General features: G+C 34.5%; 4 protein-coding genes across 4 annotated transcripts; 2 read left to right on the top strand and 2 right to left on the bottom strand.

The window, feature by feature from the left end:
- The first annotated feature begins 1,375 nt into the window (after positions 1 to 1,375).
- LOC104730085 (brassinosteroid-related acyltransferase 1) lies at positions 1,376 to 4,025 on the top strand. Its single transcript, XM_010449170.3, has 3 exons — positions 1,376 to 2,020; positions 2,612 to 3,061; positions 3,329 to 4,025. The coding sequence occupies exons 1-3, from the start codon at positions 1,580 to 1,582 to the stop codon at positions 3,839 to 3,841; spliced, it is 1,404 nt and encodes a 467-aa protein (XP_010447472.2). The 5' UTR covers positions 1,376 to 1,579; the 3' UTR covers positions 3,842 to 4,025.
- A 154-nt stretch (positions 4,026 to 4,179) lies between these two features.
- On the bottom strand, positions 4,180 to 7,204 carry LOC104730084 (two-component response regulator ARR10). The gene is made up of 6 exons (XM_010449169.3): positions 6,865 to 7,204; positions 5,998 to 6,150; positions 5,575 to 5,919; positions 5,414 to 5,490; positions 4,488 to 5,315; positions 4,180 to 4,411 (listed from the first exon to the last, which is right to left on the bottom strand). Exons 1-6 carry the CDS (start codon positions 6,995 to 6,997, stop codon positions 4,364 to 4,366), a joined length of 1,584 nt encoding a protein of 527 aa, XP_010447471.2. The 5' UTR covers positions 6,998 to 7,204; the 3' UTR covers positions 4,180 to 4,363.
- Positions 7,205 to 9,818: 2,614 nt separating this feature from the next.
- On the bottom strand, positions 9,819 to 11,135 carry LOC104730083 (uncharacterized protein At2g39795, mitochondrial). The gene is made up of 3 exons (XM_010449168.3): positions 10,833 to 11,135; positions 10,299 to 10,627; positions 9,819 to 10,176 (listed from the first exon to the last, which is right to left on the bottom strand). Exons 1-3 carry the CDS (start codon positions 11,046 to 11,048, stop codon positions 10,017 to 10,019), a joined length of 705 nt encoding a protein of 234 aa, XP_010447470.1. The 5' UTR covers positions 11,049 to 11,135; the 3' UTR covers positions 9,819 to 10,016.
- A 2,390-nt stretch (positions 11,136 to 13,525) lies between these two features.
- Positions 13,526 to 15,655, top strand: LOC104733184 (xanthotoxin 5-hydroxylase CYP82C4). Its single transcript, XM_010452787.2, has 3 exons — positions 13,526 to 14,015; positions 14,112 to 14,587; positions 14,831 to 15,655. The coding sequence occupies exons 1-3, from the start codon at positions 13,544 to 13,546 to the stop codon at positions 15,455 to 15,457; spliced, it is 1,575 nt and encodes a 524-aa protein (XP_010451089.2). The 5' UTR covers positions 13,526 to 13,543; the 3' UTR covers positions 15,458 to 15,655.
- The last annotated feature ends 544 nt before the right edge of the window (positions 15,656 to 16,199 follow it).

The raw sequence follows: 16,199 nt of genomic DNA, 5'->3' as shown, positions 1-16,199 counted from the left end.
ATATGCATGCATACATTACATGTGTTGTACGCAATTCAGTCCGTACGTTTCGTATATATATACATTTTTCAATTTTCAAAGTTATATACAATATACACCGAATTAGGGACAAGCCAGGTGTGATGTTCCTAAATCCTAATCCAAGCTTCCTTACGAATTACACCTTTTATTTCATTTTTCTTTATGTGGCCGAATAATCAAAGATAATATTAGTAAATAATGAGAGGCAATTATTGATTAGTATCTTTTCTCCTCAAATTGCTAGGTATTTGGTCTGTTGGTAACCAGATTGTATTTTCCGTGTTAAAATGGTACTTTACTAACTTAAAAAATGGTGTACTAACTAATTAAGGGTCGCCCTAATGCCTAATTAGTTCTTCGTAAAGGCTCAAGACGTGAATTTATCTGCTAATTATAAACGTGAACCAGCCTGAACGTGAACCAGCCTGAACGTGAACACTAAAAAAATTAAAATCGGAATTTATTCTTTGGTTTGAGTTTTGGCGTTTGTAGTAATATTGTATTTAATTACACTAAAACTGTGTCTATATCAAAGATGTGAATATACATGTGTACCAGGACACACACACACGCAAAAATGTGAACCGTTTTCATAATTGTGTGTGTATATTTTTTCCAAACGTAAACGCATAAATTGTGTTGAAACAACACGAGGCTATAACGAAGACAACTTAGTTGCTTTTTCTATTTTTTTGGTAAAAACTTAGTTGCTTTTTATCTGCAACGATAATGTATGTTTGACCTTTTTTTTGTAATAAGTTCCGTTTCATGATAAAGTCTCTTCGGGAAGATAGCATTCCCGTGATGGGGGTTGTAGGGTTTGTATGATTGTGTACAGTCTTTTCATTTCACCTAACCATTGACCATTGTGCAAGTGCAAAACAGATCATATTACTCTTCTACCATATATATTTACTAATTTACACGACATTAGCTAGCAACCAATTTACACCACATTAATTAGCAACCAACATACTGTATGTGTATTACTAGACTTTCGAAACTAATATAGATTAATGTTGAATTATGTTTTCTTCGTTAAAATCTGAAAACCTATAATTGAACAAAATAAGAATTGCGAAAATAAAAAGTAAAAATTATTCTTATAAGTATCACCCATTTTTTGTCTCCGGATATTCCAAATAAATTGGTATGTGTATGTGAACGGTGAACCTAATTGAAAGCCTACGCCAAAGAGCACATAATAGGCTTTTGCTTTTTATATCACAATAGCATAAAATATGCAAAACGGAAGTATCTTTACAATCATTTGTATTCGAATTCAAATAACAATATGATAAAACACCACCAATAGTAAGCCAAGGATAACTAATTAATCATTCGTAAGCAAAGAGCACTTCGATGAAATTTGATTATTAATAAAAAATAAAACCCTCAAAACTATCTGAAGAGACACATAGAGTGGCTCCTTGGCATATGATTAAGCTCCTTTAGTTTATCTTCTCGTGTATATATAGGCATTACACATCTTACTTATCACATTCACACACACACACACACACACACACACACACACACATTTTACATTCAACTCTACATGCACATGTTAATGGCGACACGTATCGATATAATCCAAAAGCTTAATGTATATCCAAGACATCAAAACCAATACCAGAAGAAACTAATCACTCTCTCCAATTTGGACCGTCAATGTCCTTTACTCATGTACTTGGTCTTCTTCTACAAAAACACCACATCTCGTGACTTTGACTCCGTCTTCTCCGACCTGAAACTCGGATTGGAGGAGACTTTGTCTGTGTGGTATCCCGCGGCCGGGAGGCTGGCTTTGGACAAAGGTGGCTGCAACCTCAACATCCAGTGTAATGATGGTGGCGCAGTCATAGTGGAGGCGACGGTGACCGGTGTCAAGTTGTCGGAGCTTGGTGATTTGACTCAGTACAATGAGTTTTATGAGACGTTAGTTTACAAACCTTCCTTTGATGGTGATTTCTGTGTGATGCCTCTTGTTGTTGCTCAGGTAAGTTTATCTCAAATATACCGTGCATATTTTTTTTCTCAAGAATTGTGAAACATGTTCGTTTGTCATTATGTGTGTCAATGTTTATATACGTACTTCACTAGATAACTACAACTTTTCATCGATATGACTCATGCATGGCAGATTAGATATATATATATATATATATATATATATATTTTGGCAGATTAGATATTATAAAACCTATAAGCACATATGTTAATTAATAAGGGTTTTGAGATTATATTCGAATCAAAACGGACAATCCAAGCAAATATCTACGTGAAAAGATAAGTAAATTTATATTTTAAAATCGATATAAAATACTTTTTACTATAAATACAAGTTTTTTTGGATCGTTTCTTAGTCCATGTGTATCAGTGTATGCTAAGCTGATATATTGTACAAAAAAATGTAAAACGCTTATATTTTTGTTACTAGTAAGAATCAACGAAACATTAAAAATATAGATTCACCAAGTTCAGAAATATATAAAAGGTCATTTATAATCTTTAAAAAAAAAGATATTAAACGCCTGAGAAACGGTAGGGGTTTAGTCAATATTTGATGATGTACGTATTATAAATGTAGGTGACAAGATTTGCATGTGGAGGTTACTCAATTGGAATAGGTACAAGCCACTCACTGTTTGATGGAATCTCAGCTTACGACTTTATTCAAGCGTGGGCTTTCAACTCTCACATTCACAACAGATCGAATGGTAAGATTGCTAATAAAAAGGATCATTTGGTCATCAAACCGGTTCATGATCGAGGAAATCTACTGTTTAACCGGGACTTGAATCAGAGCCGGGACGCTCTCCGAGTAACCAGTGCTGCAGCCATTTATCATTTGTACCAACTGATCAAACAGGCGATGATGTGCCATCAGGAGCAAAACCGTAATTTTGAGTTACCAGACTCTGGTTTTGTAATCAAAACGTTCGACCTTAATGATGAAGCGATAGAAAGCATGATGAAGAAATCACTAGAAGGGTTCTTGTGCTCCTCCTTTGAGTTTCTTGCTGCTCATTTGTGGAAGGTAAAATTAATTATTTCAAGAAATTTATTTTCTTACGAATTCTTTTTTTCACTAAATTTTCTTTTGATTAGGTGGATCACTAATAATTAAGTTGTTCTTCATTATTTTTTCTTCGTTTATATAAACCATAATATAGGTTTGCGTTTGAAAATTTCAAAACATTTTAAAATATATCTTAAATTTTTTTTTAAATATATATATTTTAGTCATTACAAGAAACATTAATATATGTATTAAAAAAAATGTATTAATCGTATAACTTTGCAGGCAAGAACAAGGGCTTTAGGGTTGAGGAGAGACGTCATGGTATGTTTACAATTCGCGGTGGACATAAGGAAGAGGACGGAGCCATCGCTGCCAGAAGGGTTTTCCGGCAACGCCTACGTGCTTGCCTCGGTGGTTTCCACCACCAGAGAATTACTCGAAGAACTAACGCTGGAGTCAATAGTCAACAAGATCAGAGAAGCCAAGAATTCAATTGACCAAGACTACATCAACTCTTATATAGAAGCACTTGGAGGTGGTGATCAAAGAAATGATGGAAACCTCCCTCCTCTCAAAGAGCTAACCCTAATCTCCGACTGGACAAAAATGCCATTTCACAATGTTGGCTTTGGCAGCGGCGGCGAGCTGGCGGATAACGTGGCACCACTCTGTCCTCCGGTTCCACAAGTTGCTTATTTCATGAAGAACCCTAAAGATGCTAAAGGTGTTACTGTGAGGATCGGTTTGGACCCACGAGATGTTAATGATTTTACAAATCATTTTCTTGATTTTTAATATATTAGCTGGTGATAATTAAATTAATTAGTAGAGTCTTTGTAATTGGGTTGCTTAATCATTTTGTGTTAGTATATAGTTTGATGATGAGGCTCCTCTATATGCATGCGTGTGCGCTAAAAGACACTTTATTGTAATTGGGTTATGATGATGTATTAATCTAATGACATCTCTCTGCTTTGTATTTGTCGTTATTACTTTATTTTCGTGATAGGCTTTGTTTATTTTCTTTTTCCTTTTCTTTTTGATAAAAGATTAGTAGGCTTTATTTTTCCTTCCGGCATTACTGGACATTTCCAATGGTCGCCAATGTTAAGTGGTTGACACCTAAGTCAAGGTTAGTGGGCACTTTGAATTTATTTATGGATTTGGGTCTTACTAAGTTGACAGTATCGTTACAAAGAAGAGAGAAGAGACAGAACCAAAGATAATAATAATTGATTGTGTCTGAAAACAAGAGCTAGTAGAACAAAGTTAACAAAGAAAAGAGAAAAAAATCAGTTTGGCTCTGTTCCGAGTGAGCTAAACCATCACCCAACCACCTTCCGAGAAATCAGTTGGGCTCTGTTCCTGTTACCATCAAAGATTCAGAAATCTCAAAGTGAAAAAAAAAAGGAGCAAAAGTGTAAATGCTTTTATTTTATACCTGTGTCATTAAGGAATTGACTATATCATCTAAGGAACCAGCATCTGAAGCCATGTGTAAACCTTCCTTTGAATCACAATTTCTAAAAAGTTGAGCTTCTGTCATTGAACCCCAGTTACTTGCATGCTGCTGATTCATCTGTAACGGATGAAATAAGTCTGTTTGTGCAGCATTTGAGGATCCAAAATCCGTGTTTCTGCAGAAAGATGTCGAACTGGTATCCAGGTTTGGGTTTATTAGCGGATTAGCTGAGTCGCAGAAGGCGGTCCATTCCAAGGTGTCAGGTTTTGAATGAACATTACTCTGTGGCATGTTGGTTGACAATACAGTGTTTGACCAATGTTCTCGTTGCTTGTTGTTGTTGTTGGTCTCAAAGTGAGGTGAAAACCCCTGGTTCAACGATGGTGATGATGACTGCGGATGACCCTCGAGAAGTAAGTGATTATTAGGAGCAACCATTAGAGAGTTCTGTTGTGAGTTAAAGCTTTGAAAAGCCTTGTTGATCTGAAGCTCTTCTAATGGAGGAAGTGGCAACCCTTGAAGTATGTTTCCTCCATCATTGTGGTTACGAGGAAAAGATGATGTGACTGGTTGGAACATTCCTCCTGCAAGGGAGTTTACACGACCAAGATTCCTATTTGAAGGGTAATGTCTCATCATTGTGGCTCCACCATGGAACTGACTGGATCCAACAGGTATTGCTCGGTGGTGGTAGAACCCGCCAAGTCCTTTGTGAGAATTCATTTGCATCAAATGTGAGTCAATGGCCACTCTGTTAGCTTGTTGATTGGCTTCATCAGACACCTTCTTCAAAGCAACTCGAAATTTCTGAAAACCAAACGACATTTGCAAATGTGTTTAATGGAAATATATTAACAAAACTAACAGAACAAATCAGAAGAAGAGTCATAGTCTCACTCTCTAACCTGAAGGTGGCTTGCAACATTCTCTCTTGTGAGTTTGTCAACATTCATAAGATCAAGAATCTTTTTGGGTACAGCTTCTGCATCATCATCAAATACTTTTTAAAAATCAGAACATGAATGTAACTGGAAACTAGAGGGTAGAGAGATCAAGAAACATTTACTCTCAACGCCTAAATGATCAACAGCTGCTAAGAATTTGTTGTGTAGCTCATGCGTCCAAAGAACACGAGGTTTCTTTTGAGCCGTTGGATCATCGTTTTCATTCCCTCTCTCTTCCTCTTCCTCCTCTTCATACTGTTCTTTACGTTTCCTGTTGTTGTTGGCTTTATCAGAGTTTCCCGCACCATTACTCACACTACTCTTGTTCTTCTTGAGTTTGCTCTTTCTCACCACGTGTTGCCATATGTTCTTGAGCTCCTCGATTCGAACAGGTTTAAGCAGATAATCGCAGGCACCGTGCTTGACTCCTTTCATCACATACTTTGGATCGCTATGCGCAGATAACACTGCAAGAATCAATCATCATGTCAAAAAGATCAAAACTTTCTCATAAGAACTATGAAAACAAGAGGAAAGCTTCGTACTTATGACAGGTAAGTCCATTTCAAGACCGACGAGCTCAAGCAGCTTGAAACCATCCATGTCTGGCATGTCGACATCACTAATAACGAGATCAAATTTGTTCTTGTTCTCCCTTAACAACTCCAGTGCTGTTTGGGCCTGGTTCGTTATTGTAACTGCACATAATAATGTAATTGTAACAATTCACCCTCAAAGTCTTAGTTTTTACAGAGCAAGTGACTAATTCTCAAGTTCAACAAACTCAGAAAATTTGGAAGTAAAGAACCAATCAGTTCTGTGACACATCTGGAGCTATCAAATGTATAACACTTGCCACAAATACTAAAGTTTTTTACAGAGCAAGAAACTCATTCTCAAATTCAACGAACTCATTTAAAAGAAGTATGAAGCTTTGAGCTTCGTTTGACACATGTGGAGCAAAACAATACAAATCCGTAACAGTTCCCAAAAGTATGAGTTTTTACAGAGCAAGAGACTGTTACAAATTCAAAGAACTTAAAAAGATACTAATGAGCATTGTGACACATGTGAAGCAATACAACCTGAAACATAAAAATATGCAGAGCTTTTTTTTTTTTTCAACTTTCAAATTGTAAATCTAACTAAATCTGAACTGATTTCTTGCAACCTGTCTTTAAAAAAACATATAAATTTTGACAAGAAACGTAATCAGAGGCTAAATTTTGTAGCTTTTAGTGGATAAACCAAATTAAATTCTAGAAAAGAAAAAAAAAACTTCAGTAGTTCTAATATCAACCAATCCTAAAAAATTAAAATTAAACATGCAAATAGTTAAGTAACAAGAAGAGAGAGAGAGAGAGAGAGAGAGAGAGAGAGAGAGAGAGAGAGAGAGAGAGAAGGAAGCAAACCGTGGTATTGGCAATGATGAAGCAAAGTCTGGAGAATACGGAGACAAGTCTGGTCATCGTCAACAGCAAGAACTCTCATCCCAATTGGAAACTGGTCCAAGACTTCAATTTCTTGTTCTATACTCATCGTCATAGATTTGAACTAGAAGAAGAACAACAACAACGTTCGGATTCTTTAATGGGAAGAGAAGATAGAGAGAAAAGAGTTTATGGCAGAGTTTAATTTGGAGCAATGAAGATAGAGGCAAAAGAGAAAATCTAAGCCTATATATGGTTTTCTTAAAAACTCTCTGATTGATCTTTTATGGAATTCTCTTTTTTTTTTTAAGAAACAATTCTGGAATTTTTTATTTTTTATTTTTCCATTAGAAAACAAAACATGGAGCGTGATTCTCACGCGCCTTTTTTCTTCTGGGTTGGTTTCTATTGACTGTGGGAATAATATTATTTTTAGTTTAGTGATAATTAACTGAAAAGGAAAAAAAAGATTAATTTTTTTTATTTAAATGGATAAAAATGTGAAAGTGTTTATGAAGATGATTCTGTATATCTTGTAATTAAGGTTAAAGACATATTTTTGATATTGTACTTAGTATACAAAGATAGGATATAGTATTTAGTTATTACCATAAATTCAGACTTTCCTTTAAATATATTGCCATGAGGATTGAATTCACAACTATAAAAGTCGAGTTTATCATCAATGGATTTACATTTTACATTTATCATCAAACTATGGTATTATAATGTTAAATATGTAAAAAGATAAAGAAAAGACAGGCTTTAGGGAGAGAGCATGGTGAAGGGTGGGAAGTGCGAGACTCGCATGAGCGTGCTTCATGGCTTTTTTTTTCAATTTTCACCTATCGACTCGTACAGGGTTCAGAAAAGATTTTGGGAAACCAAGTTGTATACTAGTAGTATATTCCATAATAAAACAATCAATAATAATGGCTAATGCCGATGTTAATCAAACCTAAAGTCATACTCTCTTTTTGTTTTTGTTTTTTCTAACGTCAGCGCCTACCTAAGACAGACTTTTATAATGTACTCATCATTACTTGGATAGTAATTACTCTCTTCGTACCATATGAGATTTTAGGAAAATTAATGAATAATTACATATTACGTATACGATTTGAGTCACCGGCCAGTGTGTCGTATGCTCGAATTAAACTTTGAAGTCAACAGATGAAATTGCTGTCACAAGATATATAGTAACTTACACTCTTACAGTAACCTATATCTTAACATTAAACCAAAATTATATAAATATTATATACTTATGAATATATAAAGATTGAAAAAGATTACAATAATAAAAGAAAAAGTAAAGAATTTCTTGAAGTTGGGTTCCATCCACATCATCAGCCAACAAGCTTGGTGGATGCAAAATAAGATCCCAATGATACTATATCATTTTATTTTGTATGATTTCTTGAATTGACCACCAAGCGTGTTCGTTTCTGTGCCTCTCGTTTTCTATAAAATAGTCTACTTCGAATAGAGAATACGTTTTGGTACTTTCTTAACCAAAAAAAAAAAGAAGAAGTACGATTATGTTTTTTCCAAGAATATATCATTTTGTTTCGTTTTCCAAATTAGAACCAAAAGTCAGCTTAAGGTTTACAAAAAATCTCGCAAGATCTAGGATCTAAATGACTTATAAAATCTAGCCTAAATTTTTTAGAACCTTTTACAAACCTAAGAAAAAATATTTAGTTTCTGAAGAAAGGCATTTTAAATTTTTTTGTCTTGTGACAATTAAAATCTTGGTAAACCTAGAATAAAAAGAAAACGGATAAAAGTTTTACTTTTAAAAAAGAACATCAACACTTCGATGCAATGCATAGGAAAATAAAAGACAACTCTCTAATAGAAATCATTATCATTAAAGCCATCTAAATAGCTGCAGATAACATTAGAGAGATTAAAGAAATGGGTTTTCTAGAAGATCCATGTTATACACCAAATCTGTAAAGATTCTACTTCTGAATAAGTTATTGGAAATCACTTGTCATTAGCTACTGTCATTGGCTCAAAGTCTCATATATTGTACGCACATGTATAATTAATTATTCACATTTAAATATGAGAAAGAAGATGTCCTAACAGCAACACTTTGGTGTAATGTTTAATTTAAGAAAAAATAATTAAAGAGAAAGATGCCCATAAAACTTAATAATAATAAAAAGAAGCAAAAAATAACTAATACTAAATGGAGTAGGAAAATCAAAATGAGCATAAGTTGAGGTAATCTTGTCTCCCACAAGGGCTAACCACACCGGTCACTGATATGCTTCTTGTTCGGATGCTTCCTAATCACTTCCTACTCTACCACTCTTTACTTATTTAGTTTTTCCACATTATTATTTTACTCGTCAACTCTAGATAGCCAGAACATAACAGTTACTATTCCATATGGATTACGTAGGTATACTAAAAAACAATCATTATTAAGTAATTATTAACTGACAGTAGCTATGATAGATCGATGGTGATGAATATAATTAGTTCATCATGGACCTTTTGTTCGTGTCATGATCAATATTACTCATGATCACTTCTCACTTTCTTTCTTTTAGCTCACACACATATTCCACCAAATTTGAATTTGGATGATGTCGACTCTATATGTTCAGATAATCAGATTTACTCAAAATTATAACCAGAAGGGTTTGAATTTTTGTTTTTATTAGTAACAACACTAAAAGATGTTAGCCACCTAGGTTTCACCATCTGCTGGTGTTTACTGTAAAGCTTGATCCCATCATACACAAAGCCTAAGCAATCGTTCGTGGCCAACGTTATAAATTGATTATTTTGAAGACTTTCATATGACAATACTCTTTCGTGGATTTAGTAATTAAAAATCACCCTCTCTTCCATCCTAGAGTTTCAAAAGGTGTAATGCATATAAAATATACAAAACAACTACATCCACCCGATAGATATTGAGCCAATTTTTCTTGTTTATTCATCGAAGGCCCAAATTGTACGTACAGTTACACACAAGCAGTCGAAGGCAGCACCAATGTTAACAAGCATTATGCAACCTATACTCGAAAGAAAGTAACTAAAGCCAATAATTTCTACTTAAAACTGATAACAGTATAATCAAAAGCAGTAAAAAACGAAGAAAGAATTCGTGTTTATTTTGCGATGAATGAATTTAGGTTTCTCAACCATTGAATGAGCTCAATCCTATCCTTATTCATCATATATTCATGCAAGAAGAAACAAAGATCACCATCGATTCCTCTTACTCGCAAAAACTCCCGAATCGCTGTCTGAAAATCATACTTCAAGTTCCTGCAAAGAAACAAAAGATCACAAGCTTCAGTGGTTTCACTTAATACTAGCAATAACTGCTTCACTCTACATTGTAAGTGTGATTCAAGGGGACTAAGCAGAGAGATAGAGATTATTAGTACACGAAATTTGGTCCCAAGTAAGGTAGACGAGTGATTTTGTTGCGTCTAAGCTTGTAAAGCTTTCGAATTTCGATACGGTTAGGCCAAACAGAGCAAAGGAACTCAATCCCTTCACTTCCATCAATCTTGGAGATGTCGACAAGCAAGCTAATATGGAGACGGACGTCGTGTCCTGAAGCATCTAAACCAGTTCTTGGAACAGTCAAAAACCCATCAAACATAGTTGCTTCCATTTTGATGTTTTCTTCTTCTCCAAACTTCCCTTTCATCACAATGCATTGCTCACCGGGAGAATCCTCCACAGTGAATGATTTGAATTCAGTCGCTGGCTGCATTACATCATAGTTTTAAGTCAAAAAACACATCAGCATCTCTTCTCTTCTCATGTACACATTGAATCAAGTGATGTGTTGATAATGTCTCGCTCATCATATCCCACATAACAAATGTACACAAAATCCGAAATCTAAGACTAGCCTAAACATCAGATTCCAGCTTAAAAATCCAAGCTTTATAATTAGAATTAGATGATACCTGATGGGGAGGAGCATAATCGGATTGATACTGGATCTCGTTTCTTATGATTCGAAGGATGTTTGATCGGAAGGGGGATTTGGCTGTCGAGGTGGCGAAGTCTCGTGATTGTGGAGTTGGTAACAGAGATTTACATGGAACCCAGGAAATTAGGGTTCTTGAGGTATGAGAAGGAGAAATGCGTGATTTTTGAAGAGTACGGAGGAGAAGAGCCATTGAGGGTTTTTGTGATGTTCGCCGACGTTAGGGTTCTCTAATTGGAAAAATTGAAATCGAATCGAAAAATTTGGGGTGCTTAATTGTGGGCTTTTTTGGGGATGTCCAATAGTCGTATACAAACACTTAATGGGCTTCTATGGTATATAAAAGCAAAGCAGCATATGGGCTTATTTTTTGTTTTTCTACAGCCAAGTGCCAACGTTTCTTTTTTGTAATGTCTACTTACATGTTAATATTTTTTTTCTACTTATTATACTTACTTTTAAATTTAAAAGGTATTGTAAAACTAGTAAATTAGTATAATATATTATTAGTTTTGTTAATTTATCTAATATATATATAGTTAAAATCTATTTAAATAAAGGGCTTTGTACAGAAATTAATCAAATGAAATTAAAATAATACATAATATAACTCTTATATGTATCTTCTTAACGTTTGGACTCTTCTTTGTCGTAGATTCGATTTGATATACTATTTATTAATATTTTGCAAATTTGACAGCGATTACAAAATGTTATATTGAATAATATTTATGATTGTACAAGATTTTTTAATTTTTTTTTGTTGGAGTTAGAGGATAAATTGCGAGAAATTGTGATTTTAAAAATTAATTTTACTGCACAGATTAAAACGTTTAAATAATAAATTTTATAATTTTTATTTTAGTTTTTCTTTATTTGCATTTTATGTACTTATATTGAATTTGAATGTGTAATTTATGGAATGAGTATGTAATGTGTAATTGAATATATTTTAGACTAAATACAAATAAATTTTAAATATACAAAAGATGGAAAGTTATATTTATTTACTATTTTATAATAGAAATTTAATATTATTAATAATTAATTAATTCGTGCACCATATAAATATTGTTTTTGGATCTGCCCCTAGCAGTGGTGGTGATAGATCACAGCGGAGAAATGTTGACTTGTTACTTTTGAGAGAGAAAAAGAGAGAGAACAAAGAGAGTGATACTGGCGTGTGGGCACACGAGTGAGCTATAACTTCATTCGGAAATTTGCAATCAAATTAGATAATGGATGTAATATTATTGCCAAAACTGTACACTTATAGTTGTTAATCAATAACTTTTAGAAAATAAAAAATAAATGTTTCATATTTGCAAACAAAAAAAAACTCTAAACCATATAAATTTCTAGCTCTGGTAACATAATAAATTGATAAAAATCAGAACACAAAAATGTGTTTTGAAGGAATTATTATTAGACACATAAAAGTTCTTTTACCAATTACATTAATTCACATAGAAATAAATGAAATTTCTAGGTTAAAAATAAAATAAATGTAAATATAATACTAAATTTTCTAAACTTATACATTGACAAATCCACAATATTTCCTATTCTCAAAACTCCATATTGATCAGTGCATGATATACATGATTACATTCAAATTTGACGACTTTTTTCCCCATTTTTAATCACGGTTTTAAAATCCAAATCTTGGATACAAACGAAACTTGTCAGATGTGGTGGACAAGTTGTTTCGGCTTGGGTATTAGTCGGGCTGCGTACAGTCAGCTGGTTGGGTTTGGTTGATGCATGCAAATCTTCACATTCCACGATTTGATGCGTGTTTGGGTCACTCGAGGTTATTAAAAGAAAAAGAAAAAACATAAGAACCAACAGAAAGACACAAACAATGAAACAAATAATATGTATACTAGTTGTATAGATGTATACAAATAATTCGATGATGAATAATGTTTTTTCTATATACCGCATGACTGGTTTACTCCGAGCACGCAGGACACCGCGGATCCGATCCGTCTTCATTACTATATGTTATGTTCATCGTACTATAGCCACCACGTAAGTTTTTCGTTTATTTATAAACGTTAAAATTCACCACCAGGCGAAGTCCAAGGAAGGTACGACCAAAGCATATATCGATTAAATTCATGAATGGTTTATAATTGAGTTTTAGATTTCTTGCATTGACTTTTTTCTCCCAAAAACTAATCTTGGATAACGACGGTCGCGCTATGCACTTCACTAGTGGAACAACAAAGAATCCATTAACTATTCACTCGATATTCATTGCGAGTCAATCAATCAACACGTGTGTAAGGTTAGAGCAAACGCAGCTTATGCATGGATCTTGCAAGACTATGGTCAACACATCATCTACTCTAGAGAGATAATTGAAAATCATATATGAGAAAAACAGACAATATCTAGTCAGGTGAGAATAACTAAACAAAAATTTCTCAAAAATTGTTTCTTAATGCTCTTTTTATTTAATTTAAATCATTGCTAATGTCATTAACTAAAATAAAAAGTATACAATGCCTAAATCTTTACTCGTGCATGCATTAATTAATTAAAATAAAAGTTGGCGCCCTTTTGATCATCGGTAGGTAGTGCATGTCTCATGTTTACATGGTATTGAACAGATCATATGTGTGTCTATATATATAGAGAGACAGACGATCACCAAACACACATTTCTTTTGCACTTTCACTATGAATACTTCTCTGTTTTCTTTATTTGTTCCTATCCTCCTTATCGTTTTCATTGCTCTCTTTAAGAAATCAAAGAAACCAAAACACGTAAAAGCTCCTAAACCGAGCGGTGCATGGCCCATCATCGGCCACCTTCACCTTCTCGGTGGCAAGGAACAGCTTCTCTACCGAACCTTAGGAAAAATGGCCGACCATTACGGTGCAGCCATGTCGCTACAACTCGGGAGCAGTGAAGCATTTGTTGTGAGCAGTTTTGAGGTGGCTAAAAATTGTTTTACTGTCAACGACAAAGCCTTGGCTTCACGTCCTATGACTGCGGCCGCAAAGCACATGGGCTACAATTTTGCTGTTTTTGGGTTTGCGCCTTATAGCGCTTTCTGGCGAGAGATGCGTAAGATCGCAACCATTGAGCTACTTTCTAACCGGCGGCTTCAGATGCTCAAGCACGTTCGTGTTTCTGAGATCTCAATGGGTAAGTATGAAACTACGTCTACCGCACCAAACGTATGTATCAATAATTATCCATATTGTTAATTTTGATACGATGCGATGATATTGTCACATGCAGGTGTGAAAGATTTGTATTCCTTGTGGGTCAAGAACGGTGGTTCAGAACCAGTAATCGTTGATCTAAAGAGCTGGTTAGAGGACATGACACTGAACATGATAGTGAGAATGGTGGCCGGAAAACGATACTTTGGAGGCACCGGCTCAGAAACCTCTGAGGATACCGAAGAGGCAAGGCAATGCAAAATAGCCATCTCAAAGTTCTTTCACCTTATCGGTATATTCACCGTGTCCGATGCTTTTCCGGCACTAAGATGGTTTGATTTGCAAGGACATGAGAAGGAGATGAAGCAAACGGGAAGCGAATTAGATGTGATCCTTGAAAAATGGATTGAAAACCATCGACAACAAAGAAAAGTTTCAGGAACGAAAGAGAATGATTCAGACTTCATCGATGTTATGTTGTCACTTGCGGAACAAGGCAAACTCTCGCATCTTCAATATGATGCTAATACTAGCATCAAATCAACCTGCCTGGTAAAAACCTTGAAATACCCAAATCTTTGCTTTGTTTTTTATTTTTGGGATCTTGAACCCCAAAATTACTGTTTGAATATATATTTATAAAGTTGGTGATATAAATAAATATATTTGGAGGAATGAAGTATTCGTATCATATATAATTTTCTTAAAATCATCTAATACGTGACGCGGCGAATCATGATTAGATTATATTTTATTTTTTGTATGTAATATAATGATAATAAATTGTATAATCAGGCACTGATTCTGGGAGGAAGTGACACTACAGCATCAACTCTTACATGGGCCATTGCTCTTCTTCTTAACAACAAAGAAATGTTAAAGAAAGCACAAGATGAGATAGACCTCCACGTTGGCAGAGACAGGAACGTCGAGGACTCAGACATAAAAAACCTGGTGTATCTTCAAGCTATTATCAAAGAGACATTGAGATTGTATCCAGCTGGTCCACTCTTAGGTCCTCGAGAGGCGATGGAAGACTGCACGGTCGCCGGTTACAACGTTTCTTCCGGTACAAGGCTGATAGTGAATGTATGGAAAATCCAAAGAGATCCGAAAGTTTATATGGAACCAAACGAGTTTAGACCAGAGAGGTTTGTTACAGGAGAAGCAAAAGAGTTTGATGTAAGAGGACAAAACTTTGAGCTGATGCCATTTGGTTCGGGAAGAAGATCATGCCCAGGGTCTTCATTGGCCATGCAAGTGCTTCATCTAGGTCTTGCTCGTTTCCTTCATTCGTTTGAAGTGAAAACTGTTTTGGAAATGCATGTTGATATGAGTGAGAGCCCTGGCTTGACCATTCCTAAAGCCACGCCTCTTGAAGTACTGATGAGCCCACGTCTTAACGAACAGCTTTTTGTGTGATATATATAGTACTGTTTCAGAAACATGATGACTTCAAATATAGTTTATTGAAGGTCCTTTTTTGATGTTTTTTCCCGTTTGAATAAAACTTATCTACGTTTGTTGTTTCTCTTCAAAATATATGTATGCAGATTTTAAAAGAATCAAACTGTCCTTGTATATTATTGGTGAAATTAAGACTTTTTTATTGCCGAAAAATATAGTATTTATACACGACTTTTTTTTAATAAACATATAAAATTTTATAGTTCAAGATTTAAATTACATTTTTATGACTTATATGACCAAGAAACGAAAAAAAAAAAAAAACGATGTTTTCGTCCCTGTTTATCTCAATATCTACGATCTTACCCCAATAAATGTTTACGGTTACTGTCTTGGAATCAGGATCTATCACTCAGGTCTTGAAGGTATTTATTGCTTTTTCTCAATCTTGGGTTTGATACATGAGAGATTATTGGGTAATAAAGTATTTGATCCTTTATTACCCATAGACAAGAATATCAGAAACCGTTTTACCTCAATCACAACTATGGGAGACCAACGTTACGCCGACGGCCTACAGCTTTTGTTCTCCACCCGACTCACCTCGTAGGAAGTATCTTGATCTATTTTTCCAACTTTTTATTCAGCTCATAATGTTAATCTCAAACCATATTCAAACAAACTGAAGCATTCAATATTGTACAAAGGGTTTTTTTATCGAATACAATTTTACATTCAATTAATAAAAAAATAAAGG

The sequence above is a fragment of the Camelina sativa genome, chromosome 12, assembly GCF_030686135.1.
Source record: "Camelina sativa cultivar CO46 ecotype springtype chromosome 12, ASM3068613v1".
NCBI lineage: Eukaryota > Viridiplantae > Streptophyta > Magnoliopsida > Brassicales > Brassicaceae > Camelina > Camelina sativa.
The sequence above is the reverse complement of the archived record's forward strand: the minus strand, read 5'-3'. Positions and strand labels throughout refer to the sequence as shown.

Excerpts from the sequence above, each read along its gene's own strand:
- LOC104730085 (XM_010449170.3), top strand. The coding sequence starts at position 1,580 with ATGCACATGTTAATGGCGACACGTATCGATATAATCCAAAAGCTTAAT. Across the intron at positions 2,021-2,611 it reads TGCCTCTTGTTGTTGCTCAG|GTGACAAGATTTGCATGTGG; the intron begins GTAAGTTTATCT and ends TTATAAATGTAG. Across the intron at positions 3,062-3,328 it reads TTGCTGCTCATTTGTGGAAG|GCAAGAACAAGGGCTTTAGG; the intron begins GTAAAATTAATT and ends ATAACTTTGCAG.
- LOC104730084 (XM_010449169.3), bottom strand. The coding sequence starts at position 6,997 with ATGACGATGAGTATAGAACAAGAAATTGAAGTCTTGGACCAGTTTCCA. Across the intron at positions 6,151-6,864 it reads TCATCATTGCCAATACCACG|TTACAATAACGAACCAGGCC; the intron begins GTTTGCTTCCTT and ends TATTATGTGCAG. Across the intron at positions 4,412-4,487 it reads TCAATTCCTTAATGACACAG|GAACAGAGCCCAACTGATTT; the intron begins GTATAAAATAAA and ends TGATGGTAACAG.
- LOC104730083 (XM_010449168.3), bottom strand. The coding sequence starts at position 11,048 with ATGGCTCTTCTCCTCCGTACTCTTCAAAAATCACGCATTTCTCCTTCT. Across the intron at positions 10,628-10,832 it reads ATTATGCTCCTCCCCATCAG|CCAGCGACTGAATTCAAATC; the intron begins GTATCATCTAAT and ends GATGTAATGCAG. Across the intron at positions 10,177-10,298 it reads TACTTGGGACCAAATTTCGT|GAACTTGAAGTATGATTTTC; the intron begins GTACTAATAATC and ends GTTTCTTTGCAG.
- LOC104733184 (XM_010452787.2), top strand. The coding sequence starts at position 13,544 with ATGAATACTTCTCTGTTTTCTTTATTTGTTCCTATCCTCCTTATCGTT. Across the intron at positions 14,016-14,111 it reads TGTTTCTGAGATCTCAATGG|GTGTGAAAGATTTGTATTCC; the intron begins GTAAGTATGAAA and ends TGTCACATGCAG. Across the intron at positions 14,588-14,830 it reads GCATCAAATCAACCTGCCTG|GCACTGATTCTGGGAGGAAG; the intron begins GTAAAAACCTTG and ends TTGTATAATCAG.